The sequence below is a fragment of the Pseudochaenichthys georgianus genome, chromosome 3, assembly GCF_902827115.2.
Source record: "Pseudochaenichthys georgianus chromosome 3, fPseGeo1.2, whole genome shotgun sequence".
Classification (NCBI taxonomy): Eukaryota; Metazoa; Chordata; class Actinopteri; order Perciformes; family Channichthyidae; genus Pseudochaenichthys; species Pseudochaenichthys georgianus.
In genome coordinates this window covers 27,134,763-27,159,556 of record NC_047505.1, presented here as the reverse complement: position 1 = coordinate 27,159,556, position 24,794 = coordinate 27,134,763, and the positions used below count along the sequence as shown (strand labels likewise).

Sequence of the window (24,794 nt, the reverse complement as noted above, 5' to 3'; positions counted from 1 at the left end):
AAGCGTAGCTTCTCTCGAGGTGCTCGCTGCAAAAGTAGAGCAATGTTCTACTTTTCCCGCCTCGACGGAGGCGTCAGCCAATCAAATCCCTCGTATGTAAATCTGACAGTACAAGCAGTAGCCAATCAAACCGGGTGTATGTTGGGAGAGCCAGACCGCAGTTATTTCCCATATGTCAACAAAAGGAGGAGAAAATTATCGTGGCGGTAGGGAATCACCCGGTACTCTATGACCAGTCCCTCTTTACATACAGGGATACAAACCGGAGGAGCCAGGCATGGGGGGAGGTGGCAAAGACAGTGGGGGAAACTGGTAGGTTTTCGCTTGTTTGGGGAGTTTATATCCAGTGTACTTCGTTTGAATGGACAGCTAGCAAGCATAGACAGTATATTTAGCCAGCATGGATGTAGCATGAATGCTTTGCTTTGTATGTCCGGGGCGGGACATTCATGTGGTTGGTTGTTGGTCGGGCTGCTCGCGTTGACTCCCCAAGCTCAAGACACGCCCACCGCCAAGCGGCAACGCACGCCGCCGTGTGTAGGGGCCGTATCACTCCGTTCGATGTCTCACTATGGGATATTGTAGCTCCCGTATTGCCAGACGAGCTTATCTCGAAAATCACCGATCAACCAGAATTTAACAGATAGAGTCCTGACTCAACAAGGTGCCCAGCACTGCTCGGGCCACGCTTGGAGCGGAGACGTCTAGCCTGTAAAAGCGGAAAAAAGTGAGCGGCGAGGACCAGCTTGCCGCTGCACAGATGTCTTGGATGGAAACACCCTTGAACAAAGCCCAGGATGTAGCCAGGCCCCGAGTCGAGTGAGCCCGCAGACCCGAAGGTGCTTGCAAATTCTGACTGGTATAGGCCAAAGCAATTGCCTCCACAATCCAGTGGGAGAGCCGTTGCTTAGTAACAGGCTTGCCCTTGTGAGGGTTAGCCCAGGACACGAAGAGTTGGTCATTAAGACGAAGCTCCTTTGATCTGTCCATATATGTGTGTAAAGCCCGGACTGGACACAACAGATCCTGCTGCTGCTCCCCGGAGGAAACCAGCTGCGGAGGAAATGCCTCAATGTCAATTGGGGTACACGAACCAACCACCTTTGGTGTAAAGGCAGGGTTGGGCTTCAACAACACTCTTGTTTGCCCTGGGGCGAACTGAGTGCATGAGGGATGTACAGACAGTGCATGGATATCGCTGACCCGCTTGGCGGATGCCAGGGCCAGTAACAGCACTGTCTTGAGTGACAGATGTTTCATGTCAGCTCCTTCCAGGGGTTCAAATGGGGTCATTCTGAGCCCATTCAAAACCACTGCCAGGTCCCATAAGGGCACCAGCGACCTGGAGACAGGGAGGAGCCTGCGAGCTCCCTTCATAAAACGGCAGACCAAAGGGTGTTGGCTAGCCGTCTTACCCTCAAAGCCCACATGGCATGCAGCAATAGCAGCCAGGTACACCTTGATCGTGGAAAAAGCTCTGTGTTTATCGATCAAGTCCTGTAGAAATGATAAAATCACCCCGACAGGACATTGAAAAGAGATGTGTCCTTTTTGAAGGCACCACTCCTCAAACACCCTCCACCTTACAGTCATAGAGAGACCTGGTGGAGGAAGCTCTCGCACTCTGAATAGTGTTTATCACCTTCTGAGGGAGTCCCACTGTATTCAGATTGTACCACTCACGGGTCAGGCCCATAGTGCCCCGCGCTCTGGGCGTGGGTGAAGGATCGCCCCCCCCCCGCCTGAGACAATCTGTCCCTGCGTGGTGGGGGCTGCCATGGCTGCCCGCACAACAGCTGATATATCTCCGCCAGCCCGTACTGCTAGGGCAGAAACATCAGAGTAAGTGTGTGGCGTTGCTCCTTCACTCTGGCCAGAGTTGGGGGTAACAGAGCCAGGGGTGGGAACGCGTACAGAGGACCCGGAGGTCAATCGTGTACGAGTGCGTCCACGCCTAACAGTGCGTTTAAATCGTGCATTAAAGAGAACAGCTGTCATTGAGCATTTTTTCTTTATGCGAACAGATTTAACGCGGCTCCGCCGTAACGCACCCACAGCGGACTCCCGATCCTTGGATGAGGAGTCCAGTCTGCATAGAGTGGTGCACCTCTGGACAGTAGTTCTGTCCCGAGGTGCATCACTCTCGGTACCTGTGTCGCTCTCAGAGAGAGGAGACGTCTGCCGCTCCAAGGGATCAGTTTGTGTGCCAGTGTGTGTGACTGGAGACAACGCAACCTCCCTTGGCGGTTCATACACGATATCGTGTTGTCTGTCCTCACGAGGACATGGTGTCCTCTGAGAGAAGGCAGGAAGCGTTTTAGGGTGGGGAACACCGCTAAAAGCTCCGGGTAATTTACGTGCGCCCGCTGGAGGTCTCTGCTCTAGGGACCTCTCACCGGGCGACCTTCGTAAATACCCTATCAGCCTGTCTGACATGCGTCCGTGGTGACCACCTTCCGTGAAAGGACAGCACCCGTAGGCGCGTTCCGCACTAGAAAAGTCGGATGTAGTGCCACTACGCATTACATAATAACCAATACTCTAACCAATACTCTAACTAAACCCTGCACGCCGTGGCGAGCGGGGTTTAGTTTTATTATGAGCCCCATGTTGAGCGGGTGCTTTACGAGGACATTTGTCTGCGTAATCTGACTCTGCTCGGCGGGCATTATAGATAAAACCCTTCTTTCTAGGAGAGAGAGAGCCTCTCTCTCCAGAATATGGGTTGACTCTCTCTGGGCTTGTGAAAACAGATAAAGTGTAACTGTTTTGAGAAGCCCAGGCAGATGTCGTGAGTATCTCCTGCTGTATGCTCCTTAGAGCCAGCTGAGATGTCACGCTTACGGCTCCAGCCGGCACTGCGCATGACGGTGGTGCCCTTAAAGCCCCAGCCGGCACTGCGCGTGCGCGTGGCGGTGGTGCCTTCACAGACCCGCCAATAATCCGCCTTTTGAGAGATACCATAGCTGCTCTCAGAAGGGGAACAATTGACAGGCTGTTTAATGGCTCATTTTTTTTCTTTTAATTTTTTTGAGCTGCGCCCTCGGCCTGAAGCCTGGATGCGTCAGCGGCAAATGTTTTATGACAGAGGAATCAATCAATGTGTGACATGTGTTTGTGCGAACTTGAGGATGGTGTTTAGGCATCTCTCGAGGCGGCGGGAACACATTCACGGAGGGGAGAAGGAGGGGCTGTCACGCCGCTCGCTTCTTCTTCCTCGATTGCTGGCCGAAATTCTGGGTTGGCTGAGCCTGAGCTGCAGCCGGAACCGGAGATTTTCTCGGCCAACTTGCCCTTGTCTCCAGCCTGGGCTGGGGACTCGGGGTGGGCTGCGACCTCTGCTTGTCCGGTGCTTTAAACCGAGCAGAGTTCGAGACAGCTTGGGTGAAGGACTGCTGCTGCGAAGGCAGCGGCTGGACCCTTCCAAATGTCCGTGACCTCTGCCATCTCGTCCAGAGTGGCTGTTCCCGGGCTACCCAACAGGTCCTCGCAGAGCTCCGCTTGGTAGGCGGTTAGCAGCGAGGACACGTTCAGGGCCCTGGCGGACAGCGCTGCCGCTTTGTAGGACTTTTCAGTCATTGTAGACTGAAAGCGGTCCGCCTTTGCTGGCAGCGTGGGGTTCCTTCTCGGTGAGGGGCCCACCTTTGGTAGAAGGTGGGCCGCCACCAGCGGTTCCATGGGCGGTATGCGGAGCAGGCCGAGCCTCTCCATTCCATCGCAGTCCAGGGAGGAGGCACCCTGGATTGGGACCTTGTTGCTGAAGGGCCGGTCTCTCCACGAGACCGACACTTCATCAAACATTTCTGGAAAAACCGGGAGGAGTTGCCTCCCTTTGCCCGCTGTTTGGGGAAGATGCTTCCCCTCGTAGCGGGACCTGGAGGTCTCCTGGGCCATTTCAGGCCACGGAACATTGAGTCTGACCGCAGCGCGTTTGCACACGGCCTGCAGGTCCATGCTCAGAACGGGCGAAGCTGGTGTGCTGTCGCCCGGGAGAGCAGCCCTCGCTTCAGGCTTTGCAGCCTGGGCCGATGACATGAAGGTGTCCTCTTCTTGTTCATCTCACTCGGACAGGAGGAACGCCAGGGCGTCCTCCTCATAATCCAACTCGAGGATATCCTCCGCGGGTGAGACCATGGTGAGGTCTAACCGGGAGCCCCAGCTTGATAAAGCACGGGAATCCGTTCCCGCGTGTCTTGTCGTCACCGGGTCCCGGCCTGTCAGGGCGCGGGATTCCAGTTCTGAGGCCATCGCTGATAATGAGCCCCAGACCGACACGGAGAGGGGTTCGCTCTCTGTGGCGGACGCCCCCGTGTCTTGACTGCCGGCCGGTCCATGGACATGGGGGGGTCCTGTTCCGACAGGCTAGCTTGTCTCGCTAGCCGTCGGCGGAGGCTCTTGACTGTGAAGCGGACACAATGTCCGCATGAGCCGGGGTTGTCGATAGCGCCTCGGGCGTGTTCCAGCCCGAGGCAGGACGAACAGACCTGGTGTGTGTCTGTGCCCGAGATCTTCAACCCGCAGCCGCAGAGTCGAGCCACCGAGTCCCTGACTCCTCTGGTGTGAGGGAGAGGGGCGTCCATCCTTGTCGCCGAGTGGCGTGGAGAGGGCCCGCTCTCGACAGGTGGGACGGGAAAAAGGGTATTACCACCTTGTCCTTAATCCGGAGAAAAGGACGGTGTGGGTCTTTTATTCCCGGAGAATACTGACTGGTGTGGCAGTATGCTCCTTTTTTAATCCTTTTCCCCTCCGTGGGGAAGAGAAAAGAAAAACTTCCTCGCTACCGTGGTGTCGGTAGAGAGGGAGCGAGCTAGCAACAGGTGTGCTGCTAGCTTGAAAAAAATCGGACCTACCTTACTTTCTCGTAGAGAAGGGCGAGATCGATTTTTAAGTACTAACGGCATTAGTACTACCGTCTTCCTGCGAAGCAGAAGGAGTAGCCGGCTAGCGCCCGTCGACCGAAATGGTATTTTGGGTTCAGTCTGTGGACAGTGAAGCTTGCCCGGCTACTGTGAGATGTGTTCTGAAGCGAGAAGAGGTGTTTGAATGACGCATACGTTGTGACGCAAGCTACTTATAGGGGGTGATTTCCCCTGACGCTGATGTCAAGATCACCAGCCAATCAGGATTGGCGTAATGAGATTGATGCTTCTGTTTGCTCCGCGATGAGGCGCATCCCATAGTGAGACATCGAACGGAGTGTTATGAATGAGAACTGCAGCATGTGTACGGCTCCTTATGGGTACTGCAATTTTTGGAAGTGCCGGAGCGGAGCAGCGTTCTGGTGCTCCCAGTCAGAACTACACCCCTGTCAGAGGAGACATATCCCACTTATGACACGTTAGGCTTGTGTTCAAGGACCATGACCGTGGCCAGGAAAAACAGGCACTCACTTGTTTAATTATTTTGCGGTCTAGATTTCTTTAATTTTTTTCTTTTTTGCGTGTGTTTATAAATTACCTCGAGGGCCACACCAAATGGTCTCGCAGGCCGTATACTGCCCGGGGGCCGGAGGTTCCCCACCCCTGTTCTAAGATGTGAGCTGAAGAAGCTACGAGAAGCTAGTATGTCTGTCTTGGTGTATGCCTTTGTTTTTCCCACTGCTGCTGGTCCTGCAGCCTCAAAGCACGCCTTTTTATTTGCTTGTGTGTTCCCGCCTGTCATTTGTAATTGTCGATTGTCAAGTGATCAAGTCCCCTGGCCTGTTAAACCAATGTATCAGTGGCTTTTCCTCCGGAGTTGCCAAACCGCACACAGTCGAAGGGCAGTAACATGTGTTTTAAATGTGATCCAGACTTCTGTAACGTGTGAGGGGAAATCAGATGCCAGCACCGATACCCCACCCACTTGCCCATCTGACTGAGAATGTAATCTGCAAAGGAACACCTACATAACCCTTACAGGAGGGAATATTGGAACAATATTTATGTGTGCAAAAGAGGAACAGCTGCTTTTCTGTTGGCTGCAAAGTCAAACATTTTTTTTAACTTTTGCAGCAAGACACATATTAATGTGGTACATAAATGTGTCATCAAACATCAGATTAGTTTATGTAAAAACCTTCACACTTATACATAATAATATGTTAAATTATCTTCACAACAATATATAAAAGTATTGCATAACAGCTTTCAAACAGCAGTCGGAAAATGTAGTGAAGTTTAACGAGAGGGGTGGGGAGCAGTTAGAAGCACATTTTCAATAAAATCTATATTTTACAAGGGAAGGGGGTTAAACCAGTTGAGCCAGTTGAGGTGGTTCGGGCACCTAGTTAGGATGCCACCTGGGCGCCTCCCTAGGGAGGTGTTCCAGGCACGTCCAGCTGGGAAGAGACCAAGGGGTAGACCTAGGACCAGGTGGAGGGATTATATCTCTTCACTGGCCTGGGAGCGCCTTGGGATCCCCCAGTCAGAGCTGGTTGATGTCGCCAGGGAAAAGAAAGTTTGGGGCTCTCTGCTGGAACTGCTACCCCCGCGACCCGACCACGAATAAGCGGGAGAAGATGGATGGATGGATGGGGGTTAAACTTTTACTGTGCAAACAATAGTCCATGAAGCCCTTGGACATGTTGTAGAGGATAATGGAAAGTACTAAATGTCCTGTAAACACACACAGAAGAAAGATATATACCCACGGTAACAACACCTTAAATTAAATATCTTCACAAAAATATATCCATAGCAACAAACAAGTAAGGCTGCAGTGACAATATTGCAACTGGATATGTTCAGAAAGCATCTCTGATCTTGGACCTCCAGTTTACGGCCCTCTCAAAGCCGTTTCTGCCAGTCTGGTAGTCTTTGATAGCCTGTGTGATCTCTTCTTCTGTGGTCATTACAAACGGACCTGAATGCCACACAAGACATATGAAAATATTACAGCTGCTTTGTTTGTCACTACCTAAACACATTCAAGCAACTCTTTTGTGCAGTGACATGTTGCCAACATGGAAGGAATAATGCAAATGGCTTACCGTGTTGTACCACAGGCTCTTTGATTGGTTCTCCAGCGATCAGCACAAAATGGGACACTTCCGAGCCCTGAGGAGGAAATAAGAAACAGTGCTATTATCTTTGTCTATGTGAGAAGTGGAATGACTTCCATTTGCCATTTCCCAGAGATCTGGAGCCCCACACGATCTGAAGAAGAATGTGTGACCTCACAAGAGGATTAAATAAAAAATAAATAAAAATGTATTTTAAATGAAAAAAAACACAATATTTGTTTTATTCTGAAACACTATATATTTTCACATTCTGTGGAACTCTGTCCAGGTATAAGGAAAACACAGACACTCATCACTGAGGTCACAATATCAATCGATCCAGCAGAGCAATAGCCTATAGGCAAAACACAGAAGATCAACAAAAGATATGACATAAAATGAACTTGCCAAAGCTGAAGTAGTTGGTCAACTTCATTCATTGTCTTTCCGTTTTACTGATTGTAATCGCTATACGCTGCTCTCTCTCGTCTCCTCTTCACCACAGGGTGACAACTACACTTTTCGCAGCACACGTACTTACAGCCAATCAGCTCTCTGAATTATGGGATGACGTTTGGTGGGTATGCCAGCACAGTGCCCCTATGATGATTATTTATTTGCCGCACACATTGAATAGAAAAAAACTCTGAGCATGCGCAGCGTAATTTTTACAGCACCCATTCACTTAGACAGTGAGAGAGAGGGGCTAGATCGGGGCTTGACCCACGTCGCTCAACACGGCTCAATAGGCACACTGTAGACACTAATTAGAAGAACACATACTAAAACAGCAATGTACAGACGAATCAGATGACTAAACATAATCTTAAAATATATTTGAAGATGTATTTGTGTTGCATTTATTTGCATTTTTTGGGAATTACTTTCTGCTGACACTGGGTGGGGCTGAGCCTAATGACCAGTCGCCACTGAAGCTAAGATAGAAAAGGCAGGCAAGAGAAAACCGGGGAGACCAAAAATAAGCAAGAGGAGGGCATTAAGTAATTGACCAAACAAAAACCATCCGTAAAACCCTAAATATGATGAACAACAGACAATATTTCAGCTTACAAAGGTAGGCATTTTGGAAAGAAACGAGAAAATACTGTTAATCTCTCACCTTGTTTTGAACTTTGACGCAGTCCCCATCTGCAAACACTATGGTGTGATGAGGCTCCACCTTCTGCTGCTCCTCATCTGGGCCTTAAGACAAGAAAAGTTCAACGTTTTGTCCTTATTGTTCATTTTAAACATCTTTTACTGTAATTTGGCAGGACACAGGGTTTTTCAGTTTAGGTTTTTAAAAAAAGGGATATTTCTCTACCATTTGCATTTAGACAGGAATGCTTTAGTTTTCAGGGTTTCAGCTTCATGATTCTTTAAAAGATACAATGATTTATTTTTTACTTTCCTTCATAATGACATGAATCATTATTAAGAAAGTGTAATTGTTCCACTTCATGTCCCAGGGCTGAAACAACCCACATGACAGAGCAGTGGTTCCCAACCTTTTTTCCCAAGAGCCCCCCCAAATGACTCCTGTTGGAAGGGCGCAACAGCGGTAATTAAAGTTTAAAAGTCTCAAAGATGCTACAACTACTGTCACAAACTGGATGAATGTGAAGTATTTTGTTAAAGGAGGATGAAAGCGTAATTAAGGAGCACTATTGGAGTGACTTGGAATTGGACTCAGGATGAATTCATTTGGATTCCCGCTGTATGAAGAAATTAAAGGACGGCGCGGAAGTGGAAACAATTCACAAAGGGATGAAACTGTTTAAAACACATGCTCAAAGTAAGCCGGATTTTGCCGATGTGTTTATGTGGATTCAAAAGTTGTAAATAATCTACAAAATGGAGGAGACCGATCTGATCGGAGCAACTGTGACAAATAATCCAACTGAAACCTGCATGGACAATGACTATGTTTTTAAAATGCGCTTATCCAGCAAAGCCTGGTTTAGACACTTTACGGGCAGAAGAATTTTTTTTATCAAAGAAATATGATATTTGGCCTCAAATCATCTGAGGCCTGGCACCCCCCCTGCGATCTTTGGCGTGCCACCCAGGTTGGGAACCACTGCCGTAGAGGATGTCAATATTTCAAAATTAGACCCTATGATCCCACACTACATATTACTTTTAATTCCAACGCACTGTCAAGCTGGGATAATTCTTTATGTTCAATCCTGAGTCATGTTGGGGAAAAACCCTGACAATCATCATGTCATCATGAATTCATGAGTTTTGTGGCTTTTGAGCTGTTTTTTATGTCCTCAAGAAGGAAATGAGAGGAAAAATCTTCTGGCATTACTGTTTAATATTCTAAAACTAGCTTTCGTACTGCTTTTAAGATGAAAATGCAACGGAAAGAATAGTTTCACAAACAATTTCTGACTACAACAGGTGTATGTTGCATAACAAAACCACTGAGTTCAATATAAATATACAGACACTGCTGACATTAAATGCTGAGAAATCAAGACACTTCCATGTGCGGTCGATGCATTTACCAAAGCCAGCTGGGCCCGATTTGGCCGGACTACATGTCTAGTTGAAGACTTAACATTCAAAAAACATCTTTAATGTTTGAAGCCAAATTCATTCTCTCGTGTCATTAAAACATCTGACAACAATAACCAGTCTGAGATATCCTGCAGTGTAACGCTGGAAAGTAATCAAACCATAATGAAATGGTATGAAAGAATATTAAAAAGGGGACTTCTGCATGAAAACAACAGGTTTCAACAAACCAAGACAGCCTCTGAAAATGAGTTCACTGTCTGAAAGGGTTTGTTCTCATGCGAAGGGGAACTCCCTAATCACACTATGGCGTCCAAGGAGCAGGACATGCAGTATTTCACAGTATTGTTTCAGACAGCAACACAAACCAGGGCGTAGTTCTAACACGCCGGTATGGTGATTGATATGAAGCCAAACTCTGAGATGGTCATATTGTATACAGTAGCATGATCATGTTTTCAGTGATGTTGGGTACATTTCAGATTGAGGTGGAGCGATCTATGAACCCATCAAGCTTTAAAGCGTAACACATGGTTCTTCTGGCTGAACGTAGAAGAGATGTTGTGACTGGACTGAGATCACACGCATATTTGCAATGTAGATATTGCAGCATGAAGAGCAGGGAGGGAAGTGAAGGAGTGTTTGAAAATAAAGAAATGAACATATCCAACTAGAAGAATAATGTTGCTCTCACCCTGTTTATTAGTTATTTCTTCTTCCTCTTATATACAGTACATCTGAATTGTGGCATTATATGAGAAATATACAGGAAATACACCTTAATGTTGCAAAGTTCAGATAAAAAGAATATTTAGTGAGCCTTTATTTCAGCAGAACATTAAACAGACAACACTTACCAACATGAATAGATCCTGATAGCGTGTAGATGAATGTAGTCCATCCTGTCCAACACACAATCATCATCAAAATGAAACTGAGCAGTTACGGAGAAAGATTGCCATATGCTCTCATGTCATATTAATTCTGTCATCTGCCCAAAATGTCTGAGTGTTTATGTGCCAAACATGTGAATACATCATCACAAACAGAAAAAGTAAAACAGTATAAGGGTGTGTGTTGAGGTTTGAAAATGAGGTTTAGTGAACTTTGTGAAGTGAAATGTAGCACTCACTGTAGGCAGGGCAGTAACAGAAATGTTTCTCATTTGAGAAATTGAATTCAGAAAAGTTGCCTTTCATTAGTAAACTGAAAGGAGAGTGTTTTATATTTAGTATTTGAAGCAAAGATAATCAAAAACAAAAATAAATTTGTTTTATTTCCATTTTATATTTCCAAGTATCTCACATTGTTCTGTTGCCTGCCACAAGTGGACAACATGTAATGTAGTTTTGTGGCAGACAGGGTCGTCTCATGGCGACGACATTTCAGAGCACAGACAGCAACAAACGAGGAGGGATAGATGAAGATCAGTCAGAGCCCGAAGCAACCATGACATGTTTTTGTGTAAGCCTCCTAACAGACCACTTAGGCACTTTTTTAATTAGCAAACTATTTACAGAATCACTGTGGTTTTTCAAAAAAAAATGCTCTTACCTGAGGGGACTGGCTGCACATGAAGGGCATCCGTCTGCATTTTGAAGTCCAGGTACAAGGTTGGTGTCCTTGTGTTCACCTTAGACTGTAAGTTTAAAGACAAAAATGCTTACTTTGATGCTTCTACCACATATTCTCCTTATAGGGCTTGAACATTGGTGATGGTGACGAATCAACATCTTGATTCGTCACCATCACAGCTTATTTTTGCACGCAAAGTGCTACTTCACTTTGTGTAACACTCCTTGGTAATCGAATGTTTAGTTTGCCGATGTCAGGCGGCAACAAATTATGGTAATATGAGTTTTAATATATTCAATTATAAAGAAATATAAAGAAACACCCAAAAAGCCTATCCTTATACAAACAAACAATACATAAAACACATATATATGTGACTTTTAGAGCAGCAGCAGGTGACTTGAGTTCCATAACCTGTGTTAAACCCAAAAGTTTTAATGACACACACAAACTGTTACACAGCAATTGCACTCAGGCCAGCAGGACAATCTGCTCCTCATTTGCAGTTTCCTCTTTTCAACCAGACACTTCTCACACTGACCAATTAGTGTGGTTAACAGGCTCACGCACGCACGCACGCACGCACGCACGCACGCACGCACGCACGCACGCACGCACGCACGCACGCACGCACGCACGCACGCACGCACGCACGCACGCACGCACGCACACACACACACACACACACACACACACACACACACACACACACACACACACACACACACACACACACACACACACACACACCACACACACACACACACACACACACACACACACACACACACACACACACACACACACACACACACACACACACACACACACACACGGCTATGACATCCAGCAAAATGCGCCATGAGATCAACAGCTAGCGGTACAGACATCATGTTTAGTGCTCGTCTGTCGGGGGCTTCAACTAATTATGCTGCAACCTGTGGGTAAAGTATAAAGACACACATACACACTCACACACCTTTGCTCCTAAAGCTTCTCCAGATATCACAGCCACTGTGACTCCTCTCTTGCTGCGTTTGGGGATCTGTGAGCCTTTCAGCTCCTGGTATGCTGGTTCCACCATCTTGTCTCTACTTGGCAGGTTCACCCACAGCTGTAAGCCCACCACCGGCTCCTCTGACACGGGCATCTCAGCATGGACCACCCCCCGCCCTGCAGTCATCCACTGGCAAGCAAGTTGACATATTTCAAATACCCCAATACAAAATGTCACACATACACCACCAGTTTGGCTTTTTCAGGTTAGGTGAAATGTCTTGACAATTGGATAGATGGCCTTAAGTCTGTTACAGAAAGGCAGGTGTATTGTAGATTGACAGATTACAGAAGATGTGATGAGGATTTATGAGACTTTTTTTGCGAAGATAAAATAATACTTTTCTTCTCCTTGCTACTGTGTGTTGGACTGAACACTAAAATTATGAATTAATACATAATGAATGATTATTATTGATGTATAACATTTATCCTTTTGTATTGCACTTGTTTGCTTTGTATCCATTTGGTTCCATGGAATACAAGGCATTGCATTTTCAAAAGATGGTGAAATCTGTTGAAACAACTGGCAGGAGACATAGGATAACTATATTGCACAAAGTTGATCACGTTAGCCTTTGAACTTTTTCCAGCGTTAATATACATAACATAATATAGGGTGCAAAACTACCAGATCAGAGTTAAAAGTAAGTGTAGCGATTATAAGTGATTTTCTAGCAATAAAATAGATATTTTTTTGGGTTTGATTGGCTTCTGAAAATAATAATATATTAAAGAGATTTGAAAACATGGAGCAGAATTCAGGTATTGAACAAAGTGGATGAATTATAAAGTTTAGTTTAACAGCTTCTGCTTCTCCTTTAGCCCGGCTGGAAATGTCCACTGTCAAGCTTTAATGCAGCTGCCCACTGATTATTCATCCGTGACTGTTCATCATGCTATCTGGTTTATTTTATTGCTTCATGCTTGGGAATGACTGGATAATAAAACGTGCACAATACAAGAGGGAATAAACCAGAAAAGAGAGTCAGCCCTGATCAGTGGTTCAAAATACAGTTAAAGCACCTTATATTATATAATATCCAAGTAGTTTGGGTACATACAGTCCCGTTAAGATGAACCTTGTGCATGAAAAAATGAAGATTGTCATTAAATATAAAAATGTTGATACAGCTTGTAATTTAATTATGCTTCCAAATCCAACAGGTTTTACATTTTTAAGAAACATTTGCTTTTTTCAGCCACATTTCTCAGCACAGAAAACTATTGACAGAAGTTGAATTTGTTTCCTTTCAGGAAATTGATATACAAATTTGGATTTAATTCAAACATTAACTGAGAAATCACATTTTCTTTGTTGCTTTGCCATGGTCACCACTTCTTTTACAGTTTTAATTGACGACAGTGTTTGAGCTTTCCCTAAAGGACAGGCAGGCGGCGGTTTGAGCATCTGCAGCTCCAACGTGACGTTAAGACACCAGAGGGTGCACATGGTGGGCTACAGCAAATTCAGCTGAACTGACTGAACCCTCTGCTGCAGATTGAAGCTGAGTCAGCAGCCTGTGTGTGTGTGTGTGTGTGTGTGTGTGTGTGAGTGAGTGAGTGAGTGAGTGAGTGAGTGAGTGAGTGAGTGAGTGAGTGAGTGAGTGAGTGAGTGAGTGAGTGAGTGAGTGAGTGAGTGTGTGTGTGTGTGTGTGTGTGTGTGTGTGTGTGTGTGTGTGTGTGTGTGTGTGTGTGTGTGTGTGTGTGTGTTCTTAAGTTTACTGCTTTAAAAACACAGGAAACAGCCCACAGGGTATACTATCCAATTAGTGTGAGTGCACACCATTTTGATGCATATGTAATGAGTTTGTGGGGATTTTTAAGCCAATAGGCTTAAGTCTTGTTCTGCTTTTTCAGTCCATGTTAAGAACAAGTAAACTGAATGCTTCAAGCTGATGAGCACATTTACTATTACAGGATCAGATTGATATATATAACTGAGTGATACATTATTTCTGAAAAAGAAAATATTTCTCAGCTCACTAACTGACATTCTATATAAATTGTCATTTGACACTTTCCTTTTAGTACAAATTCAAAGAAGATATACATTGATGAGCTTAAGAGGTGTTTTTAGGTTGTTGTTTTTTCCTACAGGCTACAGTAGCTGTTACCCCTTGTTTCTAGTATTTGTGCTAAGCTAAGAGTGTCATTTACAGTGCATACATAAATGCTTTGTCAATATTTGTCTCTAACTGCCAACAAAAAACAAGAGTCCAAAAAACAACCTTTAACAAATATATATCAAAAAGTGAAGTTGTACTTGCAGGTCTCCAGCTTTCAGTCGTCCTGAATGACCGCAGAAGTCTTCATGGGCTGTGATCCCCTCTAAAACATATGTTACCTGTTTAAAAAAAGACAACATATGTAGCATAAAGCCTCATGTTGCCTTATACAGATAACTGAAGATATGCTTCAAAACAAATGTGAAGAATGGAGACATTTTTCTATTTTGTTAATCTGATTTCGACGGCTTATTTGACATGAAGTAAAGATGTTTCTTCACAGTGAGTGAAATATAACGTTCCAGGTGTTATTAACTCGGGACACGACTTTATAAACGAGTGCTTTCAGACACTAAAAGCATATGCGCTTGTTTCACGGCCCCAGTGGTCAGACTGGACAGGAAGAGTGCTGAGTGATGGGTCATGGGTTTGAAAGGTGAACATCTGTGTAAGGGAGGAAAGCTCTGGGCCCTGCAGCGAGCTGCCTGTGATCTGTCTCCACAGCTGTGGGATTTCAAAAGTCATGTGAGTGTGAGCAAACACACCTGCTGAAAGGCATGCTGGGAGTATAGCATATTCCTGTCCACCCACACTGGGAGATATAAGTTGTATCTGCCAACTCAAATACACTTGGAAGAACTTCTGGCAATGTAAGGACAATATCTGGGTTTTCTAAGTTCGACTTTAGATATACAACCTGCCACATCACCTTCCAATTTAGTGGAAGAATTACTGCTTACAGTACAGAGATAAACTACAATTTGTAAAACAGGCTTGTGTGTGGTTCATTTAATAAATAGCATACGCTTAAAAAGTGATACATTTATTAATGAGCTATTTTTAAAAACAACCTTATCCCTACATGGTTCACAGAAAGGTTAGTGGAGTGGAAGTCAGAATAGGAGCAAGTTGTTATGCTTTCCATTCTTTTAGTGCCCAAAATTAAAAAGTAATTTAAGAAAATATTTTCTAACTCTAAATCTAGATCATTATAATAACTTAACGTATAAACGAATGTTCAAAATCCATTTTTACAATTGGTAAAAGCAGCAATAATTGACTTGGTGGGGCCTCAGAACTTTGACTAAATTATTATTAATTAAAGTAATTTCTCACTTCACTTTGCTCACACCAAATCCTGAAGGAAATATATTGATCTTTACATGTAGCTGCTAAATGTTGTGTAGTTTGTTATAGAGTATGTTTTGCCAAAAATAGCTGCCAGTGAATGAAGGTGATGAAGCTGTCACCAGTCAAATTGGATTACTTCATCCTAATCCTTTGTATACAAATATTTATGTAAAATAAAAGGTACAAAATAAAATGTGTGCCATACTTTATAATACTATGCTAGATTAATTTGGAGACACTGGGTCGTGATATAAAAGCTATTTGAAAAATACAAGAGTTTTCAAAACTGCAGATTCTTTTGAAAATCTAATTAAAGGTGGACAAATATCAAACAAAAAAGAAGATGTGTCCTACTAATACAGCTTAGTTACTCAATGCTGCATTGATTTAATGTTTCTCTGAAACATGACATGAACTTCAATTATCTTATAATAAAATTGTTTTGTAAAATCATAACACATCTGAATCAAATAAAAGTGTACCACACAAGGGCAGTAACTTGTTAATAGCTTTTTAAATAACTACCATTGGGGTTGTGTAATTCAAACAGTCATTTATTGAAGTTCCCGAAGTGAAACCCTGTAGTTAGAGTGAGGGCTCGGATCTGAGCGACCCGTCCTCTGACTGCAGACAGAGAAACTGAGGAAGAAGACGCTGCTTGATCTGAATATCAAAGCCAAAACAAAACAAACTTCACTGCGGTTAAGATGAAGGCAGATTCTGGTGATATGTGGTTTTATGACTGAGAACAGCATCTGGACAGTGATTAGGTTAGCTTGAAGAAAATGTCATTCTAAGAAGTCATGTTGGATAATGGTTTTAATTGTAATTATTAATTGACAAATAAGTCTGTTAAATACAAATACTGATACCAAATAATGTCTTAAAATTGTTGATTCAACTAACAAGAAGAGCCTAAGATAAATGAACAACTAACACTAAAACAAATCTAACATTCAGAACTTGTATCCAGCTACCATAATTACTTTCCTGTCATAGACATAATCAACAATTAATATTCCACCATATTCTTAAATCTGGCATGAAATTAAAAAAAAAGCTAAAAGTTGATGATTAAAATATGTAACCCAAAGCTTTCTGGGCTCAAATTGGGCTCATGGAAACTTAGCAGTACTTAGTATTTCTGGCAATTTTTTAATGAAATATATAAACCCAACTCATAAAGGGCCACGCTAACAACTATTGGAATACAGATTAGGTGGCTACCCCTGTCCCTCAGCAGGTGTGTTATTGGAGTAACCTGTGAAGCCCCATACGGGCCTTTTTTTTTCTTCACGAAACTGTATCTCAGGGCTTCTTAACATTTAACAACCTATTAATGTGTCATACACACTTAACGGGAAGAAACTCAGCTAACTGACGATATGAACCATTATTAGCTAAACAAAACACAAGGATAATACCAATCCTCTGAATTAGTCCTGAGCGAAAAAATGCTAACGCACTTAGCACAGAACTCACGGTAGAAATACTTTATTACTTATCAGATCTGAACAAACAAGATATCAGATTAAAGCTGAGATTCCACAGATTCTAGAAGTATAAGTATCATCACTGTGCGACCAGAACTCAGGCAGTGAAGGCAAACCAAGACAACATACAACGTAGCTTTAATGAGCCAAAACGGCAAATATGTCTTACCTTTACTGTTTTTCTGATCAATAGTTGTGTTCAATTGCATTAAAACGCATATAAACGCTGCTGAAGGTTAATCCAATGTCTCTGTGTCACTTTGAAATGATTACTGATAATCCATCATTCCATTTTTGTCAAAAACTGAGATTACGTGTCCCTGTGTGTGACAGCTACAACCCAGCTTCCGGTTTTGGGCAAACTGCGTGCGCATCACTCTCACTCCTCAATGGTAATGTGTAGGTGGATTTAGGAACTTCCCCTCGATTCTATTGGCTCCAACGGTTCAAAAGAGGTGTCAATCATCAAAACCAACCGAGGGGGGCCAGAGATATGGCAAATCCACCCAAATGACCCCAGAAGTGGGTTTTCTTTTGCTAAACCTCTCTAAAAAGGTAAAATGTCACTTGTTTTGCATCAATCTTGATAAAGGATTCTTGTTATCTGTTATAGTTTGGATTCCTAAAGCTTTTAGTCTACTAACCCATCATCCAAGGGTAGTTTTCACTATAAGTAATATGTGTTTACTATGTTCAATCTGAATTTACTTTAAAATAAAAAAAATCTATATTGATTCTGACTCTTCTACATCCAACTCACAGGTGTATCATTGAGAAAAAAGATTATTAATGTTCCCCTTTTAGAAGTGAAGATATAGTCATATTTGTTCTGGGAAAGTCATTTTCGAGCCTGAGACCTGAAAAACAGGCTTGGGGCTTAACAGGAGGACTGTGGCTTCATGGGCTCTGTCCTGTTGTTGCCATCTAGTGATCAAAGTAGGAACTTCACTCCTCAGCCTCAGTTGGTCCTGTGCTCCTGTTCTTATGCTCCTCCTTTTGTTTTAGGGTTAAGTATAATTCTCTTATTTATTTTATTTTGAGGTAAAAGTACAAAGTTGTGCTTTATTGGAATGTCCCACTGTAGTTAGATTCTCTTTTGTGACGGTTGTATTCTCAAATTCATTCAGTTAAGAAGCTGAAACTTGGAAATGTTTGCTGTTTTTGCCATCAAGAGGGCTTTAACATCTTAACATCATAAAACAACATATATTCAAAGACCCTCACTTTTGCTAAGGCAGAGCCCCTCAAGAAACCTCGGTATGGCTAACTTATAATTGAGATCAATTATCAACAAAAAAGGTTTCCTTCCTTCCTCTCAATTGATTAATGGAGTAATTGTTTTAGCTGTTATTATACGTTTTCTATGTATGTTTTCTTATATTTATCTAGTTAATGTCTGTATTGTCTTCTTACCGTCTCAAATCCTCTGTGAGGATGGTCTGGAAAACCTGCCGGCTTGCTCACTCTGAACTCATCCAACATCAGAAAAGGATCCAGGTTCCTCAGCTGAAACAAAATATATAGTATAATTTCAATTGCGATAATGGCTAGTGTGATGAATCTTTAGCAGAAAGGTTTGACTATGAATTTACACTTAGGACTACATGCAGGGGCGCCGTAAGGGGGTGAAAAGTTAGGACGATTCTAAGGGCCCATGACTGACAGGGGCCCAAACTATTTTAACCAATGTGATTATCTTTTCATGGGACCCAAAATCCCTGGCGGCGCCCCTGCCTACATGTCAAGTTAATTTGTATTTATATAACCCAATATCACACATTTGGATAGCAACTGAATATACCTATCAATGGATGGAGACAAATGTAATAGATGTTGGGTTTACAGATGGACCTTCATAAAAAAAATACCTCTTTTCTACCAATGCTTCTGCGGACACGAGCACCGACTCCCTCTGACTGTTCCACACTCAAAACTGTCTTTTCCACTCTCCTGACATCCATTGTGCTGGGAAAATGAACCACTAGTCACTGCAAAATCATAAAATATGAGAATTTCAATAAAAAAAGGATACAATGAGAATAAAAGGAATTCATGGACACAATAAAAGGGTTGTTTTGAGGCAAAAAGTACAGATTTTTTCTTGTCCACAAGCTTTTCTTTATAATTTTGAAGAAGAGGCAATACAATTTATCAAATGTCTTCAAAACATCTTGAAACTGTTTTGACTACATTTTATTAGAAATGTAACGTTATATCTTCTGATATTATTGCTTTTGACAAGTTTGTGATACAAAGCAGAATGAGAACAGCAACTGTCAAAAGCAAAATTCCCCAAAATCAAATGCAAAGTAACACGATGATGACAAAATAACAGGAAATGTTATGCAAGCACGGGGGTTTCCCAGTGTTAATATAAATTAATCAGTCAGCTGATCTAATCAGCCGGTGGTCAGCTGATCTCAGATCTGCTGTTGCAAAACGTTCCCTACATTCATTTGAGAAATATTTCCCGGATTTGTGTTCGTGTATATCCATCTTCGTTACTTCCGATCCTTTGCACTGATAGGATCTTCGGCTGAAACAGCTTTGATCTCAAAGAAAGTCGTCTGACTGCTGCTGTTGTGGTCCCGAGTCCATAGCCTACTTCTTAAAAATTAAAGATGTATTTTCTAATGCGTGATGCCTTTTATTTGCTTATATCTTTATGCATAATCGTAAGCCTTTTGTTATGAATCTCTACAAGCACCACCATCATCATGTTTTAACATTCCTGCCAACGTAACGTTAAAGTTATATATTGCAAACCCACCCACCTACCTTAAGTAAGAACACAACACTGTTCTGGTTGTTTTACTGTGTGGGTTTTAATGGCGGAATCTCAGTTGTTGTGAGTGACTGCACTCTCTCATAGGTAGGCTTACAATGCGGAAGACAGACTGGTAGGGGGCGTGGCTAAATATGTTTCCACATGGGGCGAAAGTTAAGAAGCTTATAATAAATGTCCATCAGAACAAATCAGTCTTTACAAAACACCGACGTTGACTTATTTTAACAAACAATCCTCGACATGTCTAAATCTCCGAGTCAATTTTAATTGTATTGCCCCCATAATCACATTTCCTACTGACTTAATATGAATAATATACAACGCCCTTTGGCTAAGAAAAAAAAAATAGTTTTGCCATATTGTGAACGCACAGATGGATGAGAAACACAAAACGCTATATAGATTTTGTAAATGTAACTCAAATTAATAATTTGGATTCAGCCATTAAAGATGAACATGTGTTTATTTGAATGGTGTGATAGTTCCCAAAAACAAAGTCAGTTTTACAGCATTATTAAAGTATTCAAGAATTGTTTTAATATTCTTTGGTCTAACACTAAAGCCATAATAGGCCCTGCATCTGTTGGATATATTCTTCAGTTTTTGATTTCTCCCCACTCAGTTCAGAAGCATCAGCATGGTGCTGTTTCTGACCCCGCATGATGTCTTTGGCGATTCGAATGCTTGCAGCCTGACCACCGGCAAGGTTTACTGCATGTGGTCCAACCTGTACAGGGGAAAAAACATTGTAAAACATTGGGATAGATTGTTGGTGATACTATTTTTGATCACCAAAACTCTCTGTTGAAGACCAACCTGAAGAGCAGTGTACTGCCCCATCAGGTAGAGCGGGCAGCCTTGAGTCCACTTTAAGCTTTCTGATATGCACGGCCAACCGTCTATCACCTTCATGAGAGGACAAACAAACCCGAACCAATTAATGCATCTATTCATGTCGCCTTGTTAAGTTTACACCATGGAGAATGACCTAATTAATACATACATCACTCGTATGTCCCCATCCTTTAGGTCATTTTAATCATTTTGTAATTGTATTTTGATCCTAAACGTACATTACATACACATTTGATTGCCCAACCTACCTGAACAGGGAATTCCTTCATCACCTCAGAAAGCAGCGGGTCCTGTTTGACATCAAGTTTGCAGCCGGTGGCTAGCCAGATCATATCTCCAGACCAGTGGGCCCCGGTGCTGAGGGACAGACACCACACCTGGCTCCTGTAGCACCAGCTGGCTTCACTCACCTAGAAAATGACATGAGATTCAGGTAAAAACCCTCCATTAACCTCACCTTACCTTCTCAAATTCACTACACCTTTAATCTTACACACTTTGGGATGCACCTTTACCTGACAGTAAGTCTTCACGTCCACCCGTCCACTCAGGATGAATGGCTGTAGGTGGATGTAGGCCTCGGGGGTAACGGCCCCTCCTTTTCTTGCCTGGCGAATCATAGCCAGCCGTTTGTGGAGACTGCGTTCATTATAGAACTGCCGTAGGTAGGCCTGGCCGTCCATCTTGATGCCGTGCTCCACGTGGGAGTAACGGCCCACCAAGCTCTCCACATCGCCCACATCAAACTGCTTCAACTGCGGAATACATAATCAAGACTGATACCTGTGCTGGAGGAAGTCAGGTATATTTTCAGTTGTAGTTGTTCTACATGCAGTTTCACACTGTCACTAGACCTGGAGGTGCTTCCTCATAACCCATGTCACATGGCTGGCACCTTGCTGCAGGGCAATTGAGACGACATGAGCGCTGGTCAGACCTCCACCAACTACCATTACTCTCTGCCCTGCCTCACACACTCCACACAATTCTAGACACACACACAGTACTTGTAAAGGAAAGTGTTGCAGCAGAGACTGGGGATCAAATATGAAATGAAGCATGTAGAAGCATGGTAACCTCAGGTGAAAGCAATGTATTATTGAATCCTAAATGCTAAAACATTGTTTCCCTGCAAAGCTTTTCTGTATTATTGTAATGTTGCATAACCCTCAGAAGAGAGCTGACTTACCTTGAGAGGGAAAAGCCTCATTCTGTCTCTCATCATCTTTAAGTTTTTGCTTAGCAGATGACAGGTGGTGCATCAGGTGCACAGTGTGTTGCAGACGCTCCTCTGGGTAGCTCTCTCCGATGCTTTTCACCCATGAAGGGATGTTTGCCATCTGGGCGCGGGTTGGACCTGTAGCCATAACGACCTGGCGGGCTTTAAGTTTGATGCCTTCTTGAAGTTTGACTACAAAATATTTTACTTTTTTCCTCTCGGTCACCCTTATGTCATCACCCTCTTTCATCCACTCGGTCTCTTCTTCCCCCTTTTCCTCGTCATCCAGCACAGGGCTGATGTACTCCACTGTTCCTTTCACCAGCACTTTGTCCAAGTTGTATCTTTCCACCTGCAGGTTCACAACCACCCACTTAACAATTCAGCAAATAGCAATGATCAGATGGAGGTGCTCATGCTGTGACCCAAACCAGTGTTAGTCCATCCCTCAAAACGTTCTCCTGAGCATTGTACTCAGCCACAATCCCCTTTGTTTTTACTCAAGATTTCCAAATTAGTTAAGAGAAACTACAAACAAGCATAAAGCAAATTCTAAACAACAAAGATACAGCTACAGAATGCATGCTTTTGGGATTGCTTGTATTCAATAAAGAAACATGTTAACATTAAACATTGCATGCAGAACACACACAAATACTCTGTGTCGCTAACCTGATCTTTAAAGAAATCCACACTTAGTTTGGTTCCTGGCAGACTGAAGGACAAACTCTTTTTGAGTGTTGAGGCGATGTTCAGACGTTTCCTCTCCTTCTTGCCGAGCCTCATATCATTAAAAAATGCATTTTCATCCAGAATATAAACTTGGTCTGGAAGACTGTGAAGCTCTGCTGAACGGTCCAACTTTAAAACAAACTCCTGCAGTGCTTTCTGACAAAAAACAACAACAACACACACATATGTATTAATTATCATACTGTAGACACACTTTCCTTGTTTTACTTCAGGGTAAGTTGATAGTGTTTATACCTTATTGAGAGGGTCTGTGTGCACCAGTGTGTGTGAGCGCAGGTGAGGGATGTTCAGAGTTGTGAATTGGCTCTCCCATAGAGTGGTCCACTCCCCATAGGAATCTACCACTCTGAGACTCAGCGGGGGGCAATCGGCCCTCCCTAGTGTTGACTTTGCTAGGCACTCCTCAAATGTCAGGCCTGCCAAAGGACATAGGAACTTAATAGGGAAGCCCCTTAGAGAGCAAAAAGGGAAGCAGAAGTGTGTTTGACCTTTGTTCATTTCATGCAAGTTAAAATGCAGAAGTAGAGTAGTGACAGTAACAATAGGTCATTCATTTATTTTGTGTTTTATTTGTAAGGTAACCTGGTTTCTGGTTCCAGACCTCGGATTCAACACCTGACGACTATGCTTCAATTGTAATGAATGAAAGAAGTGAAAAAATGACAATTTGTTCTGAATCTCAGGTTAATTCAAAACTATTTGTTTTACACTCAGCTAGTTAACATTTAGGTATCATACCAATACTTATGATTGGAACTTACATTTAAAATGATGACTGGAGGAAATAATTAGTCAAAATTATGAAAAACTAAAATAAATTATAAATATTACAACAACATAAGACAGAATGACTGACTGACAAAAATGTGTACACAAAGTAAAAAAAACATTCCATGTACTGTATTGTGGGACGAAGAGCAGTGAATCTTCTTAATTCAGAAACTTGATCTCATAATATAAAATTGTATCTGATAGGATTTAGTAAGTGAGGTCAAGCAGTTACCTGCTGTTGCCCTCTTCTTCTTCTTGCCTCTGCAGCGTTTGTTTTTGGATGTCTCTGAGTTTGTCTGAGCCCTCGCAGGGTCCGAGAGGGAGATGGAGAGGGGTGAGACATGTCCAGGGTCTGATTTTGTATCAGGGTCAGGGTGGGATAGCAAGGTGGCAAGGGTCAAGGCATGAGGGCCACCCCCTATTATTAAGACATCGAGTATCACCATCTGAAACACACACACAAACCCACAAAATGTGTTAGATGTTCCGTATAAACAAGCATGGGAAAATTGTAGTACCCTACTTTCAAAGCCTATTTTGAAATCAGAGTCAGTTCCTTAAACGGTAACATTTCACTTTCACTCAATGGTAGTTTACTTTGATGTATCAGGTCACCTGCAGTGTGCATTCCACAACTCAGAGGCAAACTCTTTCAAATATTACAGCACCTTAAGGGAGCCCCATAATAATCAATCGAAGTAATACAATAGATGTTTCTTTTTCATATTATCGTATTTTAATTCGTAATGAGCAATACACATTAGTAATCAGTTTGTATGTGCTTCAGATAACTGCTGACATTCTAGTTTCTATAAAATAAACACATTGACCAAAGCTTAAGACACTTTTGAACTATCTATGAATTGCTCCGAAAACTCAAAACACAATAATATAAATTCCAACAGCAATGCCAAGCTTCATCTGGTAACTTGAAATAGTTTGTTAATGAATGCATTACATGCTTTTAACCATTTATTATCTCATACTCAAATAACGTATTAAAACAAGTGAAATTCACCACATAGGTCAACATTACTCATCACCTTCAGCTGTTAACAATGTTTTCTTCTCAGCAGTCAGACAGACACTTATCAAGCAGAATATCAGGTACATACATTTTAGGGCATCAGAGTACCTACTTTAAGTTTGGATTATCAACTTGTGCGAGCTTCTGAGAGAAATCGTGTTGCAGTGGACGGTGGTGATCCTAAAACTTTGCGATAGTGGCATGTGCTTCTCATGTAACTCAATCCACCTCCGCTCCTACAGATTTAGCTCGACTTCACTGGCTCAACAGGGAAAAGCTTGAAATAGCTTCAGAGTGTGTTTGTTTGTGTGTGACACAACTCATCCCAATAATAAAAAAGGTTTTTAGGCCTAGAGTCTCCACTGGTTGACTTATATCCACTGCAGTCAGCAT

General features: G+C 42.9%; 2 protein-coding genes across 4 annotated transcripts; both read right to left on the bottom strand.

Annotated features, from left to right (window-relative positions):
- Nucleotides 1-6,023: 6,023 nt before the first annotated feature.
- On the bottom strand, nt 6,024-19,859 carry pir (pirin). Of its 3 annotated transcripts, none has more exons than XM_034102819.2 (10): nt 19,767-19,859; nt 18,857-18,976; nt 18,402-18,494; nt 14,403-14,483; nt 12,060-12,266; nt 11,060-11,144; nt 10,363-10,407; nt 8,103-8,185; nt 6,971-7,037; nt 6,024-6,843 (listed from the first exon to the last, which is right to left on the bottom strand). In XM_034102819.2, the coding sequence occupies exons 2-10, from the start codon at nt 18,947-18,949 to the stop codon at nt 6,725-6,727; spliced, it is 873 nt and encodes a 290-aa protein (XP_033958710.1). In that variant the 5' UTR covers nt 18,950-18,976; nt 19,767-19,859; the 3' UTR covers nt 6,024-6,724. The 3 variants fall into 3 exon arrangements, with proteins under 3 accessions (XP_033958710.1, XP_033958719.1, XP_033958727.1); XM_034102828.2 differs by lacking the exon at nt 19,767-19,859 and adding an exon at nt 19,439-19,755; XM_034102836.2 differs by lacking the exon at nt 14,403-14,483.
- A 387-nt stretch (nt 19,860-20,246) lies between these two features.
- On the bottom strand, nt 20,247-24,628 carry LOC117465471 (uncharacterized). Its single transcript, XM_034108279.2, has 10 exons — nt 24,514-24,628; nt 23,607-23,820; nt 22,838-23,019; nt 22,523-22,738; nt 21,821-22,202; nt 21,486-21,619; nt 21,147-21,386; nt 20,880-21,041; nt 20,593-20,682; nt 20,247-20,503 (listed from the first exon to the last, which is right to left on the bottom strand). The coding sequence occupies exons 2-10, from the start codon at nt 23,818-23,820 to the stop codon at nt 20,333-20,335; spliced, it is 1,791 nt and encodes a 596-aa protein (XP_033964170.1). The 5' UTR covers nt 24,514-24,628; the 3' UTR covers nt 20,247-20,332.
- Nucleotides 24,629-24,794: the final 166 nt, after the last annotated feature.